The sequence below is a fragment of the Myotis yumanensis genome, unplaced genomic scaffold (genome assembly GCF_028538775.1).
Source record: "Myotis yumanensis isolate MYYU_CA2020_CCGP unplaced genomic scaffold, mMyoYum1.0.hap1 SCAF_3, whole genome shotgun sequence".
In the NCBI taxonomy this organism is placed as follows: domain Eukaryota; kingdom Metazoa; phylum Chordata; class Mammalia; order Chiroptera; family Vespertilionidae; genus Myotis; species Myotis yumanensis.
Window position 1 is genome coordinate 1,515,401 of NW_027223754.1, and position 26,826 is coordinate 1,542,226.

General features: G+C 53.8%; 1 protein-coding gene across 1 annotated transcript in view; it reads left to right on the forward strand.

Annotated features, from left to right (window-relative positions):
- CSMD1 (CUB and Sushi multiple domains 1) overlaps window positions 1–26,826 on the forward strand; it is a 741,603-nt gene that overhangs the window by 548,155 nt on the left and 166,622 nt on the right. The window contains exons 11-12 of the mRNA XM_070407812.1: window positions 2,552–2,655; window positions 15,911–16,023. Of these exons, the coding sequence (XP_070263913.1) occupies window positions 2,552–2,655; window positions 15,911–16,023 (217 nt within the window). The remainder of the gene's footprint in view (window positions 1–2,551; window positions 2,656–15,910; window positions 16,024–26,826) is intronic.

A 26,826-nucleotide genomic window follows, 5' to 3' on the forward strand; every position in this document is an offset into this window, starting at 1 on the left:
GACATCGCTGTTCACCTGCGTCTCCGGAGGCTCTTGCCGAGACCTGCCGGCAGGCCTCATCACGAACGTGTTTCTGCCTTATGTTTCCCAGGCCACGTTCATAGCACAGAGTGAAGGCCGTCCTTGGGCAGGAGCCGCTGGTGATGGTCCAGGCTCAACCCCAACAAAAGCCTCCCCCTTCGCCTGCGCTGGAAAGAATCACCCCATGGCCATGCACGCCCCAGTGGAAGCCCCTCATGCAGGGGGAGCCCTGCCGGGCACCCCAGCCGACCAGCGCGGCGCAGCTGTGACTGGGTTCTGGGCTCCTCCTGCGGGATGTTAGGGCGGAGCCAGCACGCAGGAAGGGCGAGTGGAGGGAGGCGGGCCGTGGGCCCTTAGAAGTGGACCCGTGGGAAGAGAACAGCTGAACCCAAACTGCCCTCGGGCCGGGCTTCGCAAGCGGTGGCCACGCTGGGTCCCAGCGGCTCCAGCCTCGGGCCTGTTTCGAACCGGATGGTCCAATCACGTGTTCATGCACAGGCTGCCTCGGAAAGCGTGGACGTTACACACAGACTCTGAGGCCCGTGTCACTAGCCTTCCTGGGAATCTCAGACGGCAGCGTGGCTGTTCCGCACACCGCACTGCCTGGGAGGTCCGGGCGGCAGAGCCGCCTCCTGCGTGTGTCCCTCAGGCCTTTCCCGCAAGTTTAAAAAACAGGCGTCTGACAGCGTTTTAATAAGATTCCAGGGATTCTGATTCCTCTGATACAGATCCATTCATGTCTCTCCAGTTCTAGGGTTTCTGTGCTTCCTCTTCTCTCTCTCTCTTTCCCTCTCTCTCTCCCTCTCTCTCACCTACTTACCTGTTTCACCGATCTTTCTATCATCTATATCTGTCTGTCATCTCTGTCACTTTCATTTATATATTGTCTGTATCAATCTATCTCTTTCATCTATTATACCTAACTATCATATCTATCATATCTATCTATTGCATCTATCATCTTCCTCTATCTATCTATCTATCTATCTATCTATCTATCTATCTGTCATCATCTCCCTCTATCTATCTATCTATCTATCTATCTATCTATCTATCTATCTATCTGTCATCATCTCCCTCTATCTATCTATCTATCTATCTATCTATATCTATCTATCATCTATCAATCTATCTCTTTATCTACCATCTATTTCTATCTATCATCAATGTATCTATCAGCTATCTCTATCTATCATCTATCTATCTATCAATCATCTATCTACCTATCTATATTTATTTGCCTATTAATCATCTATCTATCTACATATCTATCTATCATCTATCTATCTCTCTATCTCTCTATCTATCTATATTTATCTGTCTATTTATCATCTATCTATCTATCTATCAATCAATCATCCATCTATGATTGTCACCTGTCTGTCCCTTCTTGTCTCCCTGGGTTCTAGTCTACCTTTATGACACCTCCTGTGCTCTCTCTCCTTCATCACACATTGGTCCCTAACGGAAGCACCCCCTCTCTCAGGAGAAAAGGCCCCGAGTCTGCGGAAAGAAGGTCAGAGATCAGGGTCATGTTGTGTGTCAGAGCAGCCGGTCTGGCCTCGGTGCCAGGCGTTCATCCCCACAACAGGGTCTTCTTTAAAAGTAAAAATTAAAACCAGCACTTCACGGCCATGCAGAGTTACCTGCAGAGGACAATTTTCTAGTCTCAGAAGCTCTTTTTCATATGTTAATGCAAATAATTACATAAATTATGCATATACTTCTCTAAAAGTGTTCATTTCGTGGAGTTCTAGGTATCCTTCAAATGTATTTTCATTAATTATAATCAACATTGCTTTTGATTATGCCGAGTTTTCTTTCTGTCATTCCAAGCACTAAAAGTGTTAGCATAAATATTTGATAGATATTTGACGTAAAGCGTAATATGGTTAATTTCGCTTGTGGAGCTGATGATGAATGTCTTCGGAGTCACGCGATGCTGAGTTCTATGAAATTCCCACATGTAACCACTGTCTGTACTGTTAATCCCAGGCAGCGTGGGAACATGGGGATGCAGTGGGTAGGGAGCAGAGTGAGTGTACTCTATTGTCTGTACTGTTAATCCCAGGCAGCGTGGGAGCACGAGGATGCAGTGGGTAGGGAGCAGAGGGGATGCAGTGGGTAGGGAGCAGAGGGGATGCAGTGGGTAGGGAGCAGAGGGGATGCAGTGGGTAGGGAGCAGAGGGGATGCAGTGGGGTAGGGAGCAGAGTGTACCCCACTGTCTGTACTGTTAATCCCAGGCACCGTGGGAGCACGGGGATGCAGTGGGTAGGGAGCAGAGTGTACCCCACTGTCTGTACTGTTAATCCCAGGCACCGTGGGAGCACGGGGATGCAGTGGGTAGGGAGCAGAGTGAGTGTACCCCACTGTCTGTACTGTTACTTCCCAGGCAGCGTGGGAGCACGGGGATGCAGTGGGGTAGGGAGCAGAGGGGATGCAGTGGGTAGGGAGCAGAGGGGATGCCTCACGGGACATGCTGGTCCGAGGGGGAGGTTCCCGGGTGCTAAGTGCCTCCTGTCCCCGCAGGTCATCAAGCTGGCCTTCGAGGAGTTCGAGCTGGAGCGCGGCTACGACACGCTGACCGTGGGCGACGCCGGCAAAGTGGGCGACACCAGGACCGTCTTGTACGTGTAAGTGTGTCCCTCCCCTCTCTAGCGCGTTGGGGGTGTGTGCCAGCGCGGGTGGTGCAAGGCTCCCGGGCAGACTCCTTTCTACGCGCCCGGATAGAGGCCACGGAGGCTGATCTCGCGGGTCCACGTCGCAGTCCCGGGAGAACTCCTTCGGGGGTGTGGTCGGCACCCCTGCTTCTTCCAAACCATTAAAAATACGGCAAACAGCCCTGGTGGGTGTGGCTCAGTGGATAGAGCATCAGCCTGCAGACCAAAGGGTCCCAGGTTTGATTCTGGTCAAGGGAAGGTACTGTGGTTGCAGGCTCCTCCCCAGCCCGGGCCCTGGTCAAGGCTCATGCAGGAGGCAACCCATCAATGTGTGTCTCTCACACCGATGTTTCTCTCTGTCTCTCCCTCCCTCTTCCACTCTCCCTAAAAGTCAGTGGGAAAATATCCTTTCAGGGGATGCGCTTCTCCACTTTCTTTCGTTCTCACCTGGGCTCTGACAGTCGGGTTTTTGTAAGAACCAGTACTTTCTAGAATGAGGCCACATGCCTCCCGGAAAGCCCTGCATGGGGGGAAGCTGCGTTGCTGGCAAATGGGACTGTGGGGAGACGGTGGCTCAGGTGGGAGCCCATGTGGCACACCCGGTGCAGGTGAGAGACCATGTCCCACACCTGGTGCAGGCGGGAGCCCGTGTCCCACACCTGGTGCAGGCGGGAGCCCGTGTCCCACACCTGGTGCAGGCGGGAGCCCGTGTCCCACACCCGGTGCAGGCGGGAGCCCGTGTCCCACACCCGGTGCAGGCGGGAGCCCGTGTCCCACACCCGGTGCAGGCGGGAGCCCATGTGGCACACCCGGTGCAGGCGGGAGCCCATGTGGCACACCCGGTGCAGGCGGGAGCCCGTGTGGCACACCTGGTACAGGCGGGAGCCCGTGGGGCACACCTGGTGCAGGCGGGAGCCCGTGTCCCACACCCGGTGCAGGCGGGAGCCCATGTGGCACACCCGGTGCAGGCGGGAGCCCGTGTCCCACACCTGGTGCAGGCGGGAGCCCGTGTCCCACACCCGGTGCAGGCGGGAGCCCATGTGGCACACCCGGTGCAGGCGGGAGCCCATGTGGCACACCCGGTGCAGGCGGGAGCCCGTGGGGCACACCCGGTGCAGGCGGGAGCCCGTGGGGCACACCCGGTGCAGGTGGGAGCCCGTGTGGCACACCCGGTGCAGGCGGGAGCCCGTGGGGCACACCTGGTGCAGGCGGGAGCCCCTGCCCCACACCTGGTGCAGGTGGGAGCCCCTGTCCCTCACCTGGTGCAGGCGGGAGCCCATGTGGCACACCTGGTGCAGGTGGGAGCCCGTGGGGCACACCTGGTGCAGGTGGGAGCCCCTGCCCCACACCTGGTGCAGGCGGGAGCCCGTGTCCCACACCTGGTGCAGGTGGGAGCCCCTACCCCACACCTGGTGCAGGTGGGAGCCCGTGGGGCACACCTGGTGCAGGTGGGAGCCCCTGTCCCTCACCTGGTGCAGGCGAGAGCCCGTGTCCCACACCCGGTGCAGGTGGAATGCCGTGTCCCACACCCGGTGCAGGCGGGAGCCCGTGTCCCACACCCAGTGCAGGCGGGAGCCCGTGTCCCACACCCGGTGCAGGCGGGAGCCCCTGTCCCACACCTGGTGCAGGCGGGAGCCCCTGCCCCACACCTGGTGCAGGTGGGAGCCCGTGTCCCACATCTGGTGCAGGTGGAATGCCGTGTCCCACACCCGGTGCAGGCGGGAGCCCGTGTCCCACACCCGGTGCAGGCGGGAGCCCGTGTCCCACACCCGGTGCAGGCGGGAGCCCGTGTCCCACACCCGGTGCAGGCGGGAGCCCGTGTCCCACACCCGGTGCAGGCGGTAGGTGGCGTTCACACTGGGAAACTCAGCTGCAGTGTCCGGCTTCTCATCAATCCAGAGGAGGTGCCCTGTTCTCTGATTCTCACTGGCAGCCTCGCTCCCCACTCGTACCCGCAAACAGCTGGCCAAATACAGTCTCCTTTCTTCTCTGCCCGCGGGAGGCCCCAGCAGGGAGCCTCAGGAATCTCGGAGAGGGGTGTCTTCACGTGCATGCACGCTTTCCAGCAACCCCCCGGAGTTTCTATCATTTTACCATTCCCCACACTCTCTCCAAATCACTATTCTTTGTTGCCAAATTACTGGCTGAAATGACATTTATTCATCAAAACGCAGACTCCTGCCGGGCCAGGCCGGGACTCGGTGTTACATGAGGCTCCTGCTGACTCTGCTCAGCCTGTGCGGCCTCGCCTGTCACTCCCTGTGGCCCGAGGGCAGTCACTTGCGCTCCGTGCCCTGTTCTCCACCATGAAGTGTGTGTAATGAACTCCTCCCGCCCGCGGCCGGAGAAAATGATACAATGCTGGGGGGAGCTCCGGAGGGCAGGGGAGGTAACACACATAAATGGCTTCATTACCACCGAGCGCAGCGCCCCTTTAAGGAAGATGCGGCGAGACAAACGAGGAACTTCCTCATAACGGGGACTATAAAGCATGAACGTAGCAGAGCGAGGCCCAGGGAGTCCCCGCGGTCACCGATAGTGGTGCCCCCGTTTGTCGGCGCGCTGTGCGCTGTAGGGAGAGCAGCGAGCCAGGAGCCACGCTGGGAGCACTGGCACTGGACAGCTCAGGCCCACAGATGGGCACTAAACAGCGGCCGCCTCGGCCCAGCGCCCTCTGGGGAGCATAACGGAACGGAGATCGGCTGGGCATTGAATCAGCCGCCCGCCCTTTGGAATAAGGAAAGCAGCGGACAAGCCTCCTCAGTCTGCAGACTTACAGGAAACAAAGGAAAAGCATCAGAGAACCGCAGCCGCCGTCTTGGAGCAAGCAGGTAACTGAGAGAATCCGTCAGCGAGTCCTTCCGCGCACATACGCGTGAGGCCGCGTTCTGGGCACGGAGTGAACGGCTAGTGGAGAAGTGGCCGACGGGGACCGCTGGCACAGAGAGCACGGGGCACAAGAGCCTCGCGATCCCCGAGTCCGGAGAACATGCTGAGACCCGTCTTTAAGGATTTAAGGGAGGGGGGTCCCTCCCTCAGCTCCATCTGTCATCGGCTCCTTTGTGGGGGGAGGGTATGGCTCCTACCCCGGGTCTTGGATTTCAGAGAATCTTGGAACCTGAGCGAGCCTAACCGACTTACCCTAAATGTGGTTTTAAAAGTTCTCATTTCTGCCCTGGCTGGTGTGGCTCAGTGGATAGAACATCGGCCTGTGGACTGAAGGGTTCCAGGTTCCATTCTGGTCAAGGGCACGTACCTCGGTGGACAGCCCTCCCTGGCCCGGGCCCTGGTGGGGGCTCGTGCAGGAGGCAACCAATCGATGTGTTTCTCTCACATCGAAGTTTCTCTCTGTCTCTCCCTCTCTCTCTTCCACTCTCCCTAGAAATCAATGGGAAAATATCCTCGAGTGAAGAGAAAAAAAAATTCCCATCCCCGTCAGTGGCTTTTTATTTTCTTCACCTTCTTGGCCAAAAAGAGGAAAACTGGATGCCGGTGGCCTCTTTACTAACCTGCTCTCCTCGAGAGGGGAGGGATGTACTCGGGACTTTATGGGAGCACAGACTGCGAACACAATCCAGTGGCTCATTTAACAAGTCCCTGTGGAGACCGTCTAAGAACATCTATTGATAAATTTCTCCGACTCAATTGGCAGAAGAACCGCATGTGCAGATGCGCTCTGCCCGGCCCTCTGGCCTCCGCAGCCCTTGGCAGCGGGGACGGGAGATGCGTTAATTCCGGGCGACCCAGTCCTGGGGTGCGGGCACAGGGTCCCGCTTTTAAACGCGCCTTCCTCTGGGGGATGAACAGTCGCCTCCGGAAGCCGGAGCCCGGGGGCTCTGCCTCTGCCTGCGCCCTTGGTGGGTTGACCCCTGAGGGGCGGGCATCCTTCCCCATGGCCGGCTGACCGGTCATTCCTGAGACTGCCTTTTCCTTCAGGAGCTGCCCTGGTCCCTGCACGTACGGCTGTCCCCTGCCCTTGTCCTGGGCCGAACGGCTTCATTCTCTTTTTCATAAAAGACTGGAGCCGGGCTGGTGTGGCTCAGTGGTTGAGCACTGACTTATGCACCAAGAGGTCACTGGTTCGATTCCCAGTCAGAGCACATGTCCGGTTTGCAAGCTCGGTCCCCAGTAGGGGGCATGCAGGAGGCAGGCAGTTGATGTTGATGCTTCTGTCATTAATGTTTCTTTCTCTCGTTCTCCTTTCCTCTCCTCTAAAAGCAGTAGAAAACATTTTTAAAAAGGGCTGTGGAAAAGCCACAACCAAGCAGACACTGAGACGGATGTGTGGGTGCACGCATCTCCGATGCTATCAGCAGGGTCGTCACTGCACGCCTCAGGGATTCGGAGAAAGCCTGAGACCTGGTGACAAGGGCGCTGTTGTCGTTTGTGGCTGAGGACACGGAGAGCTCTGACATATGGTCCGCGCAGAGCAGGCCGCCTCATACAAAGTGCTCCCTGTTCACCGTGCCCCGTGTCCCCCACGCTCACGTTTCCCAGATCTGTAATAACACATCACAACCAGGGTGTGGACTGTAATTCGCCAACTTTAACTCAGATGTCCCCATTTTCACATGTGTTACCCTGTACGTATGTGTGTTAAGTTCTACACAATTCCATCACTTATGATCATTCACCCACTGCCACAGCCAAGACACAGAACAGTCCCAACATTGCCAACCCCAAATGGTCAGCATTTCATCATCACCTCCATCTCCTACTGCTCCGCTGGTCCCTGAATGACAACCACTGTCTGTATTGCATCTGCAAAACTGTGTCATTGTAGCAATGCTGCACACTCCCAGCTGTGACACTCTCATTGTAGCAATGCTGCACACTCCCACCTGTAACACTGTGACATTGTAGCAATGCTGCACACTCCCAGCTGTGACACTGTGTCATTGTAGCAATGCTGCACACTCCCAGCTGTGACACTGTGACATTGTAGCAATGCTGCATACTCCCAGCTGTGACACTGTGACATTGTAGCAATGCTGCACACTCCCACCTGTGACACTGTGACATTGTAGCAATGCTGCACACTCCCACCTGTGACACTGTTACACTGTAGCAATGCTGCACACTCCCAGCTGTGACACTGTGACATTGTAGCAATGCTGCACACTCCCAGCTGTGACACTGTTACATTGTAGCAATGCTGCACACTCCCAGCTGTGACGCTGTTACATTGTAGCAATGCTGCACACTCCCAGCTGTGACACTGTGACATTGTAGCAATGCTGCACACTCCCACCTGTGACACTGTGTCATTGTAGCAATGCTGCACACTCCCACCTGTGACACTGTGACATTGTAGCAATGCTGCACACTCCCACCTGTGACACTGTGACATTGTAGCAATGCTGCACACTCCCAGCTGTGAACTGTTACATTGTAGCAATGCTGCACACTCCCAGCTGTGACACTGTGACATTGTAGCAATGCTGCACACTCCCAGCTGTGACGCTGTTACATTGTAGCAATACTGCACACACAAATCATACGCTGCATGACCTTCTTTGATTGCCTGTTCTCACTCGGCACAGCGCCCTGAGTACTGGTTGCTTCAGTGGATCTTTCCTGTTCCTTCCTGAGTCTAGTCCACAGAGTGGGTGGCCCGCAGTCTGACGCTCACCCCTGAAGGACACCTGGATGCTTATTGTAACGACTGTTGTGAATAAACTGCTATCTGCGTGTGTTTGAAAGTCTCAGTGTGAACAGGAGTGCCCACTCCCTTGGGCAGAGTCCCTGGAAGTATGGTTGCTGGATTACAGGTTAGTCAGTTGCATGTTCAGTTTCGTGAGAAACTGCTGTCCTGTCACCTGAGTGGCTGCGTTTTTTCATTCCAGCCAGCAATGTCTGAGCGACCCAGGCCCTCACATCCTCACCAGCATTTGGACTTACGGCAAATTATTTATGCTCTAATCAGTACGCAGTCGTCTCTCTGTGGCTTCCATTTGCGTTGCCCTGAGGGCTAAGGATGGTGAATGTATTTATGTGCGTATTTGCCAGCTGTGCCTCCCCCTTGCTCTCTTTTACCCATTTTCTGATAGGAGTGTTTGGTTTCTTACCTTTAGCATTGAGAGTTCTCCTGTTTCTTAGAGATGAGTTATTTGCCGGATATGTGGTTTGCAAATATTTTTTCTTGGTCTGACATGGGCCTTTTTCTCCTCTTCACACGGGTCGTCACAGAGCAAAAGTTTTTAATTTTGATGAGGTTCAATTTATGTACTTTTCTCTTTAAAACTTGTGATTCGGGGTCAAGTCGAAGGAGTCTTTGCCTTTTTTTTTTTTTTTTTTTTTTTTTTTTAGCTATTTAGTCTTTTTAGGTAGTCTGAGCCTGTGCCATTCGATATAACTTTTAGAATAACCTTGTGTGTGTGTGTGTGTGTGTGTGTGTGTGTGTGTGTGTGGACCTTGCTGGGCTGTGATAGGAATTGCATTAACCCTGGGGCACAACTGGGAGAGAATTCATTTGTTTACCGGGTTAAGTCTTCCAATTCATGAGCACAGGGTGTCCTGTCATTTATCAAAAGCTTTGTTGTGTCAACTAACATAATGTTTTCCTTCTTCAGTTTGTTCATGTGATGGATTGCAGGGATTGATTTTTGAATATTGAACCAGCCTTCCATGACTGGAATAAATTCCACTTTATGGTGGAGTATAATTCTTATTATACATTTTAGGGTTCAGTTTGTCTAGGATTTTGTTGTTGGATGTGTGCCCCCAAGTTCATGAGAGATTCTCCCTTCCTTCCTTCCTTCCTTCTTTCCTTCCTTCCTTCCTCCCTCCTCCCTCCTCCCTCCCTGCCCTCCTTCTCTCCCTCCTTCTCTCTCTTCCTTTCTTTCTTTCTTTCTTTCTTCCTTCCTTCCTTCCTTCCTTTCTTTCTTTCTTTCTTTCTTTCTTTCTTTCTTTCTTTCTTTCTTTCTCTCTCTCTTTCTTTCTTTCTTTCTTTCTTTCTTTCTTTCTTCCTTCCTTCCTTCCTTCCTTCCTTCCTTCCTTCCTTTCTCTCTCTCTCTCTCTCTCTCTCTCTCTCTCTCTCTCTCTCTCCTTTCTTCTCTTCTTCTCATTTTGGTATCGGATTAATACTGGTCACCTTAAATGAGTTAGCAAGTATTTTTCCCTCTTATTTTCTGGAGATGTTTATGGAACACTGGTGTTAATATTTTTGTAAATGATGGTAGAATTCTCCAGTAAAACCATCTGGGTTTATACATTTGTTCGGGGGAGGGCTTCTAATTATAACGTCAGTTTCATTGTGGGCATATGGCTAAGCAGACTGACGAGTTCATTTTGGTTGAGTTTTGGTAGTTTGTGGTTTTCAAGGAATCAGTTTATTTTTAATAACTTTCAAAATTATGACTCTACTATTGTTCATGATACTTTCTATCATCTTTTTAATGACTGGTGAAGTTGTTTTTATATCTACTATTTTATTCCCGATACTAGTAATCTCTATCTCTCTCTTTCTTCCTCTCTCTCTCTCTCTCCCACTCTCTTTAGAGGTGTATCAGTTATATTGATTTTTTAAAAATAGAATATTTTTCTATTAATTCTGTATTTGAATTTTTTGAGTTTTGATTTTTATCATATTCTTCCTCCAGCTTGCTTTGTGTTTACATTACTTTACTTTTTATAATTTCTCGAGGTAGGAACCTGGGTGATTATTTTAAGTACTGTAAGTTTTCCTCTTGGAACCGTTTTAGCTTCATCCAGCATATTTTTGTTTTCATTTCATTCAATTCTTAGTATTTTTATATCACTTGTGATGTCCTGTTTAAATCATGAATTATTTTAAAAGGTGGTTTTTTTTTTAATTTACACATGTTTTGACATTTTCCTATTGTTTATTTGTTAACCGTTTGTAGTTTGATTACATTATGGTTAGAGAATACATTTAGTATCATTTCAATTCCTTTAAATGCATTGAGGTCTATTTTCTGGCCCAGGATATGGTCTACTTTAGGGAATATTTTTTCTCTCCCCTTTTTTTCTTTCCTATCTCTTATTTCTCTCCTTTTTGTATTTAGTTTCTCTCTCTTTTCTTTTTTTCTTTTTAGGGTTTTTCTTTTCTAATTCTATATTTTATTTTATTCATTATTATTACTTTTAAAAATTATTACTACGTTTATATTTTTATTCTTATTCTTTTTTATCTTCCTTTTTCTTTTACATTCTCTTTTTTGTTTTTTCTCTTTTTTACTTATTTTTTTTAAATTAATTGATTTTTGAGAGAGTTGAAGGGAGAGGGAGAGATAAACATTGATGTGAGAGCATAACATTTATCTCCTGCCTCCTTCACACCCCCTACCAAGAATCAAGCCCGTGATCCAGGCATGTGACCTGACTGGGAATCAAACCAGCAATCCCCAAGCACACGGAACAATGACCAGCCAACTGAGCCACACCAAAAAGGGCTATTGTTTTGTTTCTTTTTTCTTCTCTAGCTCTTGTGGTCTCTTGTCTTTTGTTTTATTTTGTGGTTGTTTTTCTTGGGGTTGTTGATTTGGTTTTTATTTTGTGTTGTTTTTGGTTTGGTCTTGTTTTGCTCCGACAGCCCCTGTGTTACAGTTGGCACGAGGTGGTCGGGTTGAGCCTCAGTCAGCCAGGCCGTGGGCCCAGCCCACCCATTAATGGGACAACAGCATTCAAGACCCAATTCCAACAGGAGGGCCCTCCTCACCCACACCAAGGACATTCCTAGAGCACCCAGCTCCGAAGATCAAGGCGGTTAGACCACTGGATCCCACAGGACATCCATGAAAATGGGGTGCTCCACCAAGACTGGGAGTCAGAGCAGTCCTCTCCAATAATTGTAAACAAACACAAAGAAACAGGCCCCAATGAAAGAATAGGAGGACTCTCCAGAAAAATAAGCTAAATCAGATGGAGGCAAGCAGCTTATCAGAAACAGGTAGAAAGCAATGGCTTTAAGAATGCTCAACAGCATGAAAAAGTACATAGAAACCAAGGAAAACAACCAGTCAGAAGTAAAGAATGACATATCTAAATAAAAAATACACTGGAGGGAATAAACTATAGGATAGAGGAAGCAGGTGATCAAATCAGAAGACAAGGTAGACAAAAATCAATCACTGCAGCAATTTTTTTTTAAAGGATGAGGATAGTTGAAGGAAACTTTGGGAAACCAGGAAAGGTAACATCTGCATCATAGGAGTACCAGAGGGAGAAGAAAGTGAACAAAGTGTAGAGACCATGTTTGAAGAAATAATGACAGAAAACTTCCCTAACCTGGTGAAGAAGACAATCACTCAAGTTCAGAAAGCACACAGAGTCCCAAACAAGATGAACTCAAAGTGACTCACATCAAGGCACAGCACAATTCAAATGGCAAAGCTTAAAGACAAAGAGAGGATCTTAAAGGCAGCAAGAGAAAAACAGTCAGTTACCTACAAGGGATCTCCCATAATGCCATCAGCTGATTTCTCAACAGAAACACTACAGGCCAGAAGGGAATGGCATGAAGTATTCAAGGTAATGAAAAGCAAGCATCTGAAGCCAAGACTGCTCTACCCAGCAAGGCCATCATTCAAATCTGAAGTTGAAATACTATTAAACAATGGATGGGTTACCGAGAAGAGCAAGGAAGAAATTTTAAAGAAACAAAACAAAACCTTCTGGAAACAAATGAAATTGTACATAACAACAACCCCAGACCTATGGGACACAGCATAAGTAGTTCTGAGAAGCAAGTTCAGGCATTACAGGCCTGCCTCAAGGACCAAGAACAACCTCAGACAATCTAACCCAACAACTAAATGAACTAGAAAAAAATCAAGAATAAAAGCCCAAAGTAAGTGGAAGAAAGGAAATAAGAAAAATCACAGTGGAAATAAATGACATAGAGATTAAAAACAAAAACAAAAATATCAATAAAACCAAGCGTGGTTCTTTGAAAAGATAACAAAATTGAAGATAGACAAGAGTAAAGGAAGGCCACCTAGACATTGCAGTTAACATTTGGGGACTTTCATAATTAACTATGATTCGTATGTCTAAGGAAATAACTGAGGTGATGACTTTTCCCAGAATACAGTATCTATAACAAAAAAAGCCAACAGAAATGTAAAAACTGAAAAACAGCATATTTGCAGTACAGAACTCAACACATATGGTTTGAACTGGAAGACATCTTAGTAGAAAATATTCAAAGTGAAGTGGGTGGGGGGAGGGAACATACCTACAGAAAATATATGTGTAATTGGACTTCGGGAAGAAAGTGAGAGAAAATGGGACATAATCCATACTTGAAGACAAATCACCATTAACTTATTCAACACCAACAACAGACATCAAGATGGAGATTCAAGGAATTCTATAAGCCCATCAGGTTAATGCTGGAAAAACCACACCAGTTACAAAAGACCAAGTACTAGACTCATAGAATTCTTCACAATAGAAACAAACAAATAAAAAGACAACAGAATAACATCTTTGAAGTGTTGGGGGAAATAAATGCAATTCAATAAAAGGGATAATTGAAAATAACTGACTAATAAAAAATGGAAAACAAAAAATGAACTTTAGTTCATTACATATTTTATGAATTAGACAAAACTCTCTAGTTAAAAATCCTATAAAATAAAAGGCTGATATGCAAATTGACCGAACGGTGGAACAACCGGTCACTATGACACACACTGACCACCAGGGGGCAAACGCTCAATGCAGGAGCTGTCCTCTGGTCCCCAGTGCACTCCCACAGGGGGAGCACCACTCAGCCAGAAACCCAGCTCACACCTGGCGAGCGCAGTGGTGTTGGTGGGAGCCTTTCCCGCCTCCGTGACAGCGCTGAGGTTGCCTGACTGCCAGCTTAGGCCCATTCCCACGGCCCAAGCTGGCAGTTGGACAACGCCCGAGGGCTCCTGGACTGTGACAGGGCTCAGACCGGGCTTAGGGACCCCCGAGTGCATGCATTTTGTGCACCGGGCCTCTAGTGATATAAATAATTCAGAATAATGTAAAACAAATATAGGATGCTTAGATGAGACACATACATGTAATATGCTTGCATAGAATAGTTGCAAGTGAAAGATGAAAGATATTCCTTCTATGGTTTAAATATTACAGCTTTACTATCACTAGTCGAACTAGACATCATCTGCACACTGTTGTGTATGTTGCACGTCAATACAATGTATGATAGGGAAGAAACATTTCTTTCAAATCAGACACGCAGATAAAACAGCCAGTCCTAAAAGAACAGTCTTTCTAACAAAGAATAAAAATGCTCAGAAAGAAATCCATAGTTGGAGACGTCACGTCACTCACTGAATCCTGCCTTCATTTCCACGTTGCCTGTGGCATCGTGCGGGCTGCTCCAGGCTTTGAAGGGACAAAGCAGTGGCTGTCCTTTATCTTCTTGGAGCACCAGCCCCCGCCCCCCTCCCCCCAGGTGAGACTGTCGGGCTGAGGGGTGAATGAGATGATTGACAGTGCAGGTCACCTGCCTGTGTTCCCGAATCTACTTTGCCGATGGCAAAGCTGCCTCCTTGACCAGGGACATTTGTGTGCTGCACCGACTGGTTCCGCACCCTCGTTCCGCGTCCACACGCTGCTCCGTCAGCACATGGAGCCCGTCCGTGGCCCGTGTTTCCTGACACGGCGGGCAACTGGGCCGTGCAACTGCTCTGTGAAGGCACAGCCAGTGCCTCAGGGAGACCCCGGTGACCCGGCCATTAACATGCCGAGGGGACGCCCGGGGCCGCTGCCAGTTCTCGGCCGCATGCTGCCCTTCTCCAGAGGCGCTCCGTGTGGGGTCACCATGGGCACCGAGATCCAAGCTAAACTTTATCTTTAGAGCAGTTTTCGGTTCGGAGCAAAACGGAGGGGAAGGTACAGAGATTTCCCATCTACGGTCACCCCCACCTGCACGGCCCCCACCAGCCACACCCTCCAGGTGGGACACCTGTCAGTCACCACGGATGAACTTGCATGGCTCCCCTGATCCACACCCTCCAGGTGGACACCTGTCAGTCACACGGAGGAGCCTGCACACCCCCCACCCCATCCACACCCTCCAGGTGGACACCTGTCAGTCACACGGAGGAGCCTGCACACCCTCCATCCACACCCTCCAGGTGGACACCTGTCAGTCACCACGGAGGAGCCTGCACGCCCCCCCCATCCACACCCTCCAGGTGGGACACCTGTCAGTCACCACGGAGGAGCCTGCACGCCCCCCATCCACACCCTCCAGGTGGACACCTGTCAGTCACACGGAGGAGCCTGCACGGACACGCCATCGTCACCCGAGTCCACCGTGGATGTCAGGGTGGCTCTGTGCTGTGCACCCTGGGGGCCTGGACAGATGTGTGAGGACGTGTGTCCATCATCATCACAGCGTCACCCAGAGCAGTTCCACTGCCCCACACCCTCTGGCCCCCCCTTCATTCCTCTCCCCATCCCCACGGCAACCCCTGACCTGTGCCCGTCCCCGTAGTTCCGCCTTTTCCAGGATGTCACAGAGCTGGAGTCACACAGTGTGGCCTTTCAGACTGACTCCCGTCATGTAGCCACATGCATTCAGGTTCCTCCACGTCTTTTCATGGCTCGATGGGTCACTGCATTCAGTGCTGAAGAGTGTTCCATCCTTGACATGTTTTAGAAGAGACCTTGTGGTTAACATCTGGATAGCTCCAGGCCAGACAGCAAGAGTTTCGTTAACGGACCAGAGCATTCCTCAGCCTGGGTGTGCTCTCACGTGGACGGTGTGATGTGGTGTCCCCCACGGCCATGGGTGCGACTGTCCCTCACAGGCGACCAGCCCCCAGCCCTTGTCCAAGACCCGCCCCTGTGTCAGTGCCAAAATCCTGCCCAGGACAAGCCCTTTCGTTCCAGACTGAGGGGGCCGCTGGTCACCCCACATTTATTGTTAAAACAAAAGGTACACGTTTGCATTATGGAGAACGACTGTGAATCCCCTGCGATACTGAGTTTAAATGGGAATATGGATTTCACGTGGCCATCGATCCTTTGAGGGAGGGTCTTACTACATGTAGGTGTCCCCCCACTCGTGCACACGCCCGATGACTGATTGTAAAGGCCCGTTTATTAAAGTGCATTTCGTTTCTAAGCCGAGCCACCAGCGTGACCAGCGGGGACACATGTCGGGACGCCTGCGTCTGGCTCGTGTGTCCGAGCGCCTGCGCCCCCGGGAGCGGGCAGAGGTGACGGTGCCTAACGGACGCTTCCCGCTTCCCTCCCGCAGGCTCACCGGCTCCAGCGTCCCCGACCTGATCGTGAGCCTCAGCAACCAGATGTGGCTGCACCTGCAGTCGGACGACAGCATCGCCTCGCCCGGGTTCAAGGCTGTCTACCAAGGTACCCACCGCGGGGACGGGCACCTCTGCCGGCGGGGCGCCCTGGGTGGCAGACACAGGACAATCCTGTCTCCTCGGCCGTGGAGACAGGGACTAACTTTCCACCCTCCGCCGCGGGGACGCCTCGTAGCTGTTCGCGGAGCAGAATGTTTAACTTCTCGGGGGCGTGGCCTGCCGTGGCGCCTGCCGTGGTCACATCAGGATAGAGCGAGACCCCGTGTGGACTGGAGCCGAGCCCGAGACACGGTGCATCTCGGGGCTTTACACGCCCAGCTCGGCCCCTGGGCGTGTGGCTCAGGGAGACTGCTTTTGAGCAGAGGGTGCGAGTCATCGGCGGGTCAGGCACGTCCCCTGCACCCCTGGGGTTTATGGAGGAAGCGGGGCCAGGGCTGTGAGGAGGAGAGCAAGCCCCTGTGGAGGGGCAGGAGAGAAACCGCATCGGGAGGAGGGGCTCCGCCTGCAGGGGGCTCACCTCCAAGCTCACTGGGGTGGGGCGGGGAGCGACCATCTCAGCGCTGGGTCCGGGGCGGGCTCCCGGGGCTCGTCACCCTGCCCCCTGTTGCCCGGGCCCCGTGGGTCAGGAGGATCTCAGGGAACAGAGCTTCCCCCTCAGCAAAGGCACAGCGTGCTCTCCAAGGAGTTTTCTTATGAGAAATGTCCCCGAATGAACAGAAGTAGAAAGTGACAGGATGAACCCTGAGTGCCTGTGTGTGAACTGTGCAGCCCCGCCCCCTCCTGCGGCTGCCTGGGGCCGGGCTGGGACCTGGCCCAGATCCTGAGTGCTGGCCCGCCCGCCTGGCAGCCTCCCTCCCCCGGGCCTCCCCAGTGTCCAGGGCGCCTGCCGGGCAACCAGCCACGTGTCCTGTACGGACACCGGCCAGGGCGGGACTCCCAGCCACAGTGACTTGTCAGGAGGAGTCTCGGCAGCGCCATTCCCACCCTTCACAGATGCCCAGTACGGGCAGGGACTTGATCAAATCACCCAGAAATGACATCTGAAACCCACTCAGGTCCCTGTACTCCCGGCCGGAAACGCCGTCATTACGAAGACAGTGCTACTGTGAACCAGTGTGAGAAGACAGCGGGCATTCAGGGTGACACATGAGCGTATGGTCCACACAGCTCTCTAACTCTTCAGAAGTCTAGATACTTCCCATAAGTTAAGTGGGGTTTTTTGTTAAATTACAAAGAACTGTGATCCGATAAGCTGGCGATGATCCTGGCTGTTTACTGTCGGGGAGCTGCTGAAAGGAAGAAAGAACCGATGTGTAAGTTGCTATCAGGAAAGGCTATGAGGTGGAGCCGTGCCAACTACAGTCCCCAGTGCCCTTCCCGTGCCTGGTCCTGGGGCCGGTCCCCATCCCTGGAGGTCGGAGCCCGGTTGTCCCTGAGCGACTTCCTGAGCTGGGCGTCGGAGAGAGCGGATAGCAAAGCCAGGTCCCCTGAAACGCGGGTGCGGGTGCGGGTTTGGGTGCAGGTGAAGGTGTGGATGTGCGTGTGGGTGCAGGTGCGGGTGGTATGGAGGCGACGCAGTGACTCTGCCCTGGCTGGAGACCCGGCTCGGCCTCTGTAGCAGGAGCATCTGAGCCACTGATGGTCCACGGGCGCGTGTCCTGGGCCTCCCTTCAGAGCCGCCCCCAGTGTCACCGGCTCCTTCAGGAAGCGCTGAGCCCCCGGAAGCCTCTGCGTGATGCAGGGCAGGGCAGAGGGACATGAGCCGTGTGACAGGGGAGCCGGGAGGTGATTGCTCTCCGACTCTGTGAGGAGGTGAGAGACCGGCTGGCGTCCGGGGTGCTGTCCACCCGGAGCTGGAACATGTAACCCAGCGGTTCTCAACCTGTGGGTCGCGACCCCTTTGGCGGTCGAACGACCCTGTCACAGGGGTCGCCTAAGACCATCCTGCATATCAGATATTTACATGACGATTCATAACAGTAGCAACATGACAGTTATGAGGTAGCAACGAAAATAATTTTATGGTTGGGTCACGACAGGAGGAACTGTACTTACAGGGCCGGAAGGCTGAGAACCACTGAATTGTAACCAGAAGCCACTGCACATCCAGCCCCCGAGGCAGGTCGTTAAGAAGCGTCTGCCTGCCCGTCTGCCTGCCTGGGGGCGTGGCTCCGTGGCTGAGCATCAACCTAGGACCCAGGAGGTCACGGCTTGATTCCCGGTCAGGACACCTGCCCTGGTGGCAGCTCCATCCTCTGAGCCCCAGTGGCCGGGCTCCTGGGAGGGTCCTTCTTTTGGGTCCTCTCACCTGGGCGCAGGGTGCCCCAGCCCTCGGTCGGGCATGCGCTGGTGTCTGTGAAGGGCTCTCGGGCGAGGTTAGCGCTTGAATGCACAGACTGAACAGAGCAGACTCCCTCCAATGGTGGGCCTCCTCCCCGCTGTACGTGCAGACAGACAGACAGGCAGGCAGGAAGGTGGACAGACCGTTCCCAGAGTAGCCCGCCTCTCTCCATCTCCTGTGGCCCCTTGCGCGGCACGGACTCTCCCTCACCCCGTGGAACTGCAGGCACTTAGGGCCCGAGGGGAGCTGGAGGCGGGGGTGACTGAGCAGATGGCCCTCGCTGGTCCCTGGGGAAGGTGACCCCGCGGCCCCGCCTGGTGCCTGTGAGGTGACGGCCTGGGAGGCGCAGACAGGAGAGTGCCCGTCGGAGGATCAGGCGGTTCCCCAAGTCCCGGGACAGGACGGGAAGGGGCGCAGCTGCGTGAGATGCTCCCCCAACTTTCGCTTTATCCCGCGTGGATCCGGGGAAATGCCGGCGGCCCTTCTCGCCTGTAGTTCCTTCCTTCCACAGGAGATGCGGCCTCGTATCTAACGTGGGTTTAAAAGGAGATTGAGGGCCTGATGTGTCTCTGAGCAGGAGCCCTGTGCTGGGTGGCTGAGGTGGTGGTGTGTCGGGGCGGATAGGGGCAGGACGGGGGGCAGGGAGGACGGGGGGGGGGGGGGGCGGGACGCTGAGCAGAGCGCATGGGGCAGGTGCCCCCCCCCCCAGATGCCACGGAAAGTTCTGGAGCTGGGTGACCCGTCAGAGTTTCCCCAAGTGGAGGCCGGGGAGCTGGTCTTGGTGCCACTGGCATCGATGGGGGCGGCCCCCGGGCCCCAGCGAGAGGCAGGGCCTGCTGGGCGGCTCCTGAGGAGGGTGCAGCCCGGAGCCCAGAGCTGAGGGAACCGGCACTTCCTCCTGTGGAGGACCCTCCCCCTCCTGAGCAGGAGCTCACGTTCTGCCGGTGTCTCCATCCTTCCATCTGCACCTCCTCCTGCGGTCCCCGTGGGCAGGGACGCACCTGCCTCCTCCCCTCCGGGAGCGCGGGACCTGGCCACGCTGTCCATGGGAGAGCAGGTTTGCGGGGGATGTCGGCCGGAATTCAGAACTGAGAACGTGAGCTCGAACAGCACGGGCCCATGTATCTAACCGGCTCTGTCTTGTCGAGGTCTGAGTCCCAGTCCACATGACCTCATCCTGCGCCGTTTTGTGCTTAGGATACACACAGCAAAGCCAATTCCAAAAACATGGGCCCAGCCGCGTGGCTCCGTGGCTGACCATCGACCTAGGAACCAGGAGGTCACGGTTCGGTTCCTGGTCGGGGCACAGGCCCTGGTTGTGGGTTCGATCCTCAGTGTGGGACGTGCAGGAGGCAGTTGATCATGGTTCTCTCTCATCACTGATGTTTCTATCTCTCTCCCCTTCTCTCTTCCTCTCTGAAAAAAAAAAAATAAAGCATACTTTCTTGTTTCCTTCTGTCAAACATTTCTAAGGTTTTTTGGAACTAGATTTACTCACCAGCTTTTCTCTTGCTCTTCTCAGCACTGCGCCCTCCGCAGAGCAGCTGGGCCTGTGGGGTCTGAGCTGAGGCCGGCGGTGTTCCCCACTTTCCTTCCTGGCCCCCGTGTGGCCAGCTCATCGCTCATCTCCGACCCCCGGGGCCAGTACCTGTGAGGGGGGAGGGCGTGGGTTCAGTCTGGATTCGTTTCATATTAGATATGAGAGCTCATTACGGTCTATAAAGGGCCCCCTGTTGGAAGCTGTAATTTCACTGTGGTTTGCAAACAGGCGAGTGAGCTCTGCAGGTTCCCTAAGAAAACGAGGGCTGGGTTTACAGCAGCTCACGCGATGGGTTCGGGAGTGAGTTTGCTTCCCGCGGTCTCCCCCTGGCCTCATAGAGCTTCGGAAAACACATTCACACAGAGCCCCCCACCCCGTTCCTTATCTCCCCCCCACCTTCCCTATTACCCTCCCCGCCAGGCGGAGGCGATTGCCTGTCTGAAAGGCAATTCCATGGCAACACACTTTTCACATCAGTTTTCAGTCCATTCCGACTTGACGGTTATCTCTTCAAACTTTTCACTTCCCTGTCAGAAATGCAATTACCCACCGGCCCGGACGCGTGTGCGACTGCTGCTCCCCTCCCAGCGGCGCCCAGACAAGCCCATCGCATGGCTTCCTCTTAGAAGCTCCCTCCCAGCCATCAGGATGGATCTGGATCTCATGCTTCCCCTTTTCTGTCGCGTACGGAGCTGGGTTATACGCCCTGTGGGAGGACACACCCCTCTGTTGCCTCTGCTGTTCTCTTTCTTGGCTTTTCCTCGGAGTTTTACCCTCTTCCGAGGTGGACGTCTTTGTTCTCATTCCTGCAGTTTTATGAAAATCGATCAGAAAGCCTCGCCTGCTCCGTGGCCCGGGCTCCCCTGCCCCCCGTTTAAAAGGCATGTCCACGAGGCCTATGGCAGGCGTCTCCCCACTGACCCCCTCTCCTCCAGGCTCCTCCCGTGGCCTCACCCCCGAGGCCTCTGCTCCTTAAATAACAACAAAGCGGTGGGAGGCCATGCACGTCGCTGAGCTGGGGCTAAGGTCGTCTCTGTGGTGGTGTTTCCTCTTCGTCTGAGACGTGGACCCCATGACACCTGCCTCGGGCTTTGGGGGGTCAGTGAGGTGACGGTGCCCCCGCGCCCTGTGACATCTCCCACCTGTCAGTGCCTGTGCTGTGAGGTCACAGAGAAACCACCTCTTCATCTCCTGTGAGACCACATGCAAGCGTGGTCCCCTCTCCAGCCTTCTAAGGCTCCAAGGACTGAAATTGTTACTAAAATTCAGTGTTTAGCGCTTGTGATTGGCTGGTGGTATTGGAAATACCTTAGTTTATACGTGTATCCTGTCTGCTTTTTATTCTTGCTGTTTATTTGGAGAAAAAAGAGCATCCGTCGGCCTGAAGAGTCTGCCCAGTGTGCATTGTTCTGATTGCATTTCCACGGCGTGTAAGAAAACTGCTCCGATTCTCCCTCTGCCCACCCTCCTTACTCTCTTTCTTTCTCTCTCTCTCTCTCTCTCTCCCTCCCTCCCTCCCCATCGTGCTACACAGCACTCTATAGTGTACTTGGATGTGGCATAATTTATTCATTCAGTCTCCAGACTCATAAATAGCCTTGTGAATTTCTCTTTTCACATATTTTTAAAGCACAAGGTGTGCAGAAAATACCTCTTTCTAGTGTAGATCTTAGGTTTTTCAGGAAGTATCATGGGCATAAATACAACCCTTGATTTCCTTCTGAAAAAATGTCACCAGCCCCGGCCAGGTGGCTCAGTGGGTTGCTCCGTTGTCTTTCACACCCGAAAGGTTTTGGTTGGATCCCTGGTCGGGGCACGTATGGGAGGCAACTGACCGATGTTTCTCACATCCGTGTTTTTCTCTCTCTATCTCTCTTTCCCTTTCTCTCTCTCTAAAAAGCAAGAAACCTATCCTCAGGTGAGGATTCAAGAAAATTGTCACCTAAACACACAATTAATTCATTGCAATTATAAGTTTAAAACAAAATATTTTTATTCATAGGGGGACTGAGCCAGTTGAATAATCGCAAATAATAACCATCTTTAAGGAAAAGTGACGCCGATTCGCACAGTCAGTGCAGCCCATTGGAGAGAGAACACCTGTCCGTTCTCGTGGAGCCTGATGGCCCCGAGTCGACGGCACGAAGGCGCCACCGAGGAGAGAAGGGCGGGCCGTGGCCTCAGGACTGTCGGAGTCACTCTCCCAGGGGTGGAAGGCGGCTCAGCACCTGAGAGCCAGTCAGTGCCATCCAGCCTGGGGACGGGACAGGAAACATAAAATGGTCGCATCAGCGGATGCAGAGAAGGCACCTGCAGCATCCCACCCACAGCTGCACTCCTTTCCCGAGCGCAGGAGTCCCCGGGCCCGCTGGCTCATGACTGTAGGAACATGGGCTTCTGTGCTCCCGGAGGCCCCGGTCAGACCAGGGTGGGCGTGCTCTCAGCCCCAGGGAGAAGCTCTCCTTGCTTCTCCCAGCACCTGGGTCACCCAGCGCCCTGGCCTCCTGGCCACACAACTCCTGCTCTCCTGGCCACGTCTCTCCGGTAGCTGCCTGTCTTTACTTCCTCTTCTCCTCTGTGTGTCTTGGGTTCGGGCCTCATCCAGAGAACACAGGCAGCCTCCATGACCCATTTTCCATGTGAATTCACATGCAGTTTTCCAGAATGAGGAGGTTGCTGGATATTTGGGGGCGGGGGGTGCCCTTCAACCAGCCACAGCTCCCCCTCCTGATAAAAGTCTTCAGAAAAATGGGACAGAGGGGACTCTGCCGAATTTGACGGAGAGCAGCTACAATAAACCCTCCTGCTTCCAGGGAGCCCAGTGGTGAGGGCTGCGTCCTCCCCCCAAGACAAATAATAAGGCCGGGGGCGCCCTCCACACCCTCCAGGTACCGGAAGTCCTACTCATTTCAAAGAGGAAGAAAAGCAATAACAGCCATACACATGGGGAAGCGAGAAATTAAACAGACTCTGTTTTCAGATGATTTGTTTGTCTGTCTAGAATGCCCCCCAAAACTCACAGAAAAACTCATAGAACCAGAAAGCCAGGCTGGGAATTGTAGGACACAAGACGAGCATCTGAGCACCACTGGACTTCTGTATTCTAGCAATGAACCCGCTATGACCCACATCAGAAGTCCAGTACCATTTACAGTCACTCAGAACGATGGAAGGCTGGGTGGACGTTTACCCAGCGTCTAGGACCTGCGGCTGAAACGACGGTGATCTGGGAAGAAATCGAAGATGGACACAAACGGAGAGACCCGCTGAGCCGCGTCCAACAGAGGAAGGTACCGGTCTCCCCAGATTGGTCTATGTGGTTGCTGTGAAGAACTCAGCCAGTTTTTTTGGAAGAACTAGACAAGATTGCCCTAGAATGGATGTGGAAAGGCAAGGGACCTGGAGTAGCTGACATACATTTGAAAAATAGTAAAATGGGAGACTCGCTGTGCAGCCACAGTGACCAGGGCGGCGTGGGGTTGGTGACCGGGATGGCGTGGGGTTGGTGACCAGGATGGTGTGGGGTTGGTGACCAGGGCAGCGTGGGGTTGGTGACCAGGGCGGCGTGGGGTTGGTGACCCGGGCGGCGTGGGGTTGGTGACCAGGATGGTGCGGGGTTGGTGACTAGGATGGTGTGGGGTTGGTGACCAGGGCGGCGTGGGGTTGGTGTCCAGGGTGGCGTGGGGTTGGTGACCAGGATGGCGTGGGGTTGGTGACCAGGATGGCGTGGGGTTGGTGACCAGGATGGTGTGGGGTTGGTGACCAGGGCGGTGTCTGCTCATGCTCTTCCCTCTCGTTGTCGGCCTCACTGATGTTTTAAGGAGCAGGACCCACAGCGGCTGGTAAAGTAGTGATTGCCGACACCCCTCTCAGACCTGCTCCTGGTTCACGGGGAGAGGCTAACCTCCGAGCCACGCCGGACGGCTGGCTGCACCTTCGTCACCAGCTCCCCTCCCTCCCCCTCTGACAGCTGGCAGTCTGTTCTGTCTCTGAGTCTGTCTCTATTTGTTTGCTGGTCCGTGTTGTTCACTAGACGCCCACCTGAGCAAGCTTGCAGGGTCTGTGCATTCCTAAGATGAGGCTGGGAGCTTCGGATGCTGTTCGTCCCTCAGGTCCTGACACCCGGCGGCCCTCAGATCTTCCCTTTAGGGAAGCAGGGGCAGGCTCCGTCCCCACCGCCTGAGGGGACAGTGGGTCCCGGAGGGAAGGTGGCCCGGGGACCTCCACAGGGTGAGGCGCTGCTCATCTGGTTCCCTGATATGACCAGAGGCAGGGCCCAAGGACCAGGGCAGGGGGCCACTGGGCCACACCAGCGTCTCCCTGCCCGGGACGCGGACAGTAAAGAATCTGCTGCGATCTGCTCTCAGGGATGGAAGTAAAACCCAATGACCCCCCAGCCAGGTCGCCAGGTGGGTGGAGCATCGGCCCTCTCACCGAAGGGTCATGCGTTCCCTTCCGGGTCAAGGGCACGTACCTGGGTTGCAGGTTCGATACCCAGCCCAGGTCGGAGCACGTGCAGGAGGCAACCTATCGACATGTCTCTCTCACATCGATGTTTCTCTCTCTCCTGCCCTCCCCTCCACTCTCTCTAAAAATCGATGGAAAAATGTCCTCCAGTGAGGACTCACAGAAAACAAAAGAACTTTTAAAAGCCAATGCAAACCGCAGTTTAGCTTGAGACCAGAAAGACACTGGTGGGAGCCGGATGGCTGGCTGGTCCCAGAAGGCTGAGTGGCTGCCGAGCCAACACCCGGGGAGCCCGTCCTGTCTGCTCAGCACGGGTGGGTGGCCTTGCAGAGGTGATGCCTGTGGCTCAGCAGGGGTCCGGGCTCTAATTAGGAAAGAGAGGCCGCCGCCCACCGCCCACCCCACAGGCCCCCCCACAAACAGAAACCACCCCTCAATTTAGGAGCAAAGGGAAGTTAAGAGATCCCATTGTTTCCCTAATTCCCAACTTGAGAAGCAGAAGGAATTCCGTAGGAAATCCTTAGAGGAAGAAGGTTGCGCAGCCGGAGGCCCTGCCAGGGGAGAAAAGCAAAGCCACAGGGTCAGAAATCGGGAAATAAAGCGGGAGAACTTTACACAAATAGAAAGGTAACTTCATCTTTTCAAAAAACGTATTTTTATTGATTTCAGGGAGGGAGGGAGGGGAGAGAGAGACCTTTATGAAAGAGAAGCATCAATTGGCAGCTCCTGCTCACCCTTCACTGGGGACCGAGCCTGCAACCCGGGTGTGCGCCCCGACTGGGAATTGAACCTGACCTCCTGGTTCAGAGGTCGACGCTCAGCCCCTGAGCCGCACCGGCCGGGCTCATTGAACCTTTACGGTTCCTCAGCGTCCCCGTCTCCAGACACAGCCCATGGGGCTCGGGTCCCAGCACCGGAGTGGCGAGGGACGAGGTTCTGCCGGTGGCTTCCCTGAGCAGTTGTCGAGGAGCAGTTACTTCAGTGCTGTGCCCCAGATAAGCGCGTGCCAGGCAGCTGCCTGTGGTGCCCTTGGAGGGCAGAGCCACGTGCCAGCAGGAAATGGCATGGCCTGTGGGAGAGGCCTAACCATCCCACACCAGGCAGTCTGCTCCCGGCCAGCTGGGCGCCGGGCCTGACGAGGCAGAGCTGGGCTCCAGGGCACAGGTAATTGGATAATCAAGGGCCCACACGTCCCGCCTAATTGAAGAGCAACGTCGGCAAAAGCAGCCGGGAACGTGGTGAACTGCACAGCGAAGTCCGCCTCCTCCACAGGGTCTTCGTCCAGCGGGCGCAAGGCACTCATCGCGGTGGCAGCCATGGAGGGAGCAGTACCTCCAGCGCTAAGGGTGGCCGTCACCCGGCAGCTCCGAGGGGCGAGGTGAAAGGCGCGTCCCTCTCCATACAGGAGGTGGAGGGTGCGGGTCTGCGGACGCGGGACCGTCTATCTCCGTGGAGCCTGGAGGAGGAAGCAGTGGGGTCCTGTTCGAGGGCCGAGAACTAAGGCGTGTGCAGGGCCAGGCAAAGGAGAGCTATCACTTTGTACAGTCGCTATCTCAGTGGTTCTCAACCTTCTGGCCCTGTAAATACAGTTCCTCCTGTTGTGACCCAACCATAACATTATTTTCGTTGCTACTTCATAACTGTCATGTTGCTACTGTTATGAATCGTCATGTAAATAGCTGATATGCAGGATGGTCTTAGGCGACCCCTGTGACAGGGTCGTTCGACCGCCAAAGGGGTCGCGACCCACAAGTTGAGAACCGCTGCACTATCTTCTTGGAAAAACAGTTGACAGAGCCAGTAATTTACTAAACCTGCTCTCTCGTTTCTAAAGTTAAAGGTGCCCCCCCCCCCCCCACTTAAACACGCACCATTTTCTCTTCCTTCGGGACAACCATGCACATACGCTGAGAAGCCGAGGAAATGGCCCGGACTGGGAAGCAGGCAGGTCAGAGAGCACCTGCACCGGCCAGCTCGTCCTGCCAACGGTGCCGGGCCGCCTGGCGGTTATGGCAGAAACCAGGCGGAGCAGGGACGGAGCAGCTGGCTTGACCCCCACGCTCTCAGCGCACGCTTCTGTCTCACCTCCTTCAGGATTTCTGTGTGAAAGCCACTCTGGCCACAGTCCCATTTTGTCTCGTTTCGCATTTTAATTTATCTCCGCTGACCTCGCAGCTTAAGAGAACTTAGAGACGCATCCTTCCCTTTCCGTTCCGAACGCTGAGCACAGATCAGCGGCATATCCGCGCCCGGGCCAGCTGCCCCTGCCACAGAGTGACACGATCGGGGTGCGTGAGCGGGCGGGCGGCTTTGTTTCCACTGACTGGGCGCTGTGCGTAGAGTTCGATTCGATTCTCATCCTGCCAGCGTCCTGCGGCAGGTGGTCTGGATTGGCTGTGCAAATATCACTTTTATTTACTTTCCATTTTTATTTTTTAAATCCTCACCCGAGGATATTTTCCCATTGGTTTTTAGGGAGCGTGGAAGAGAGACGGGAAGAC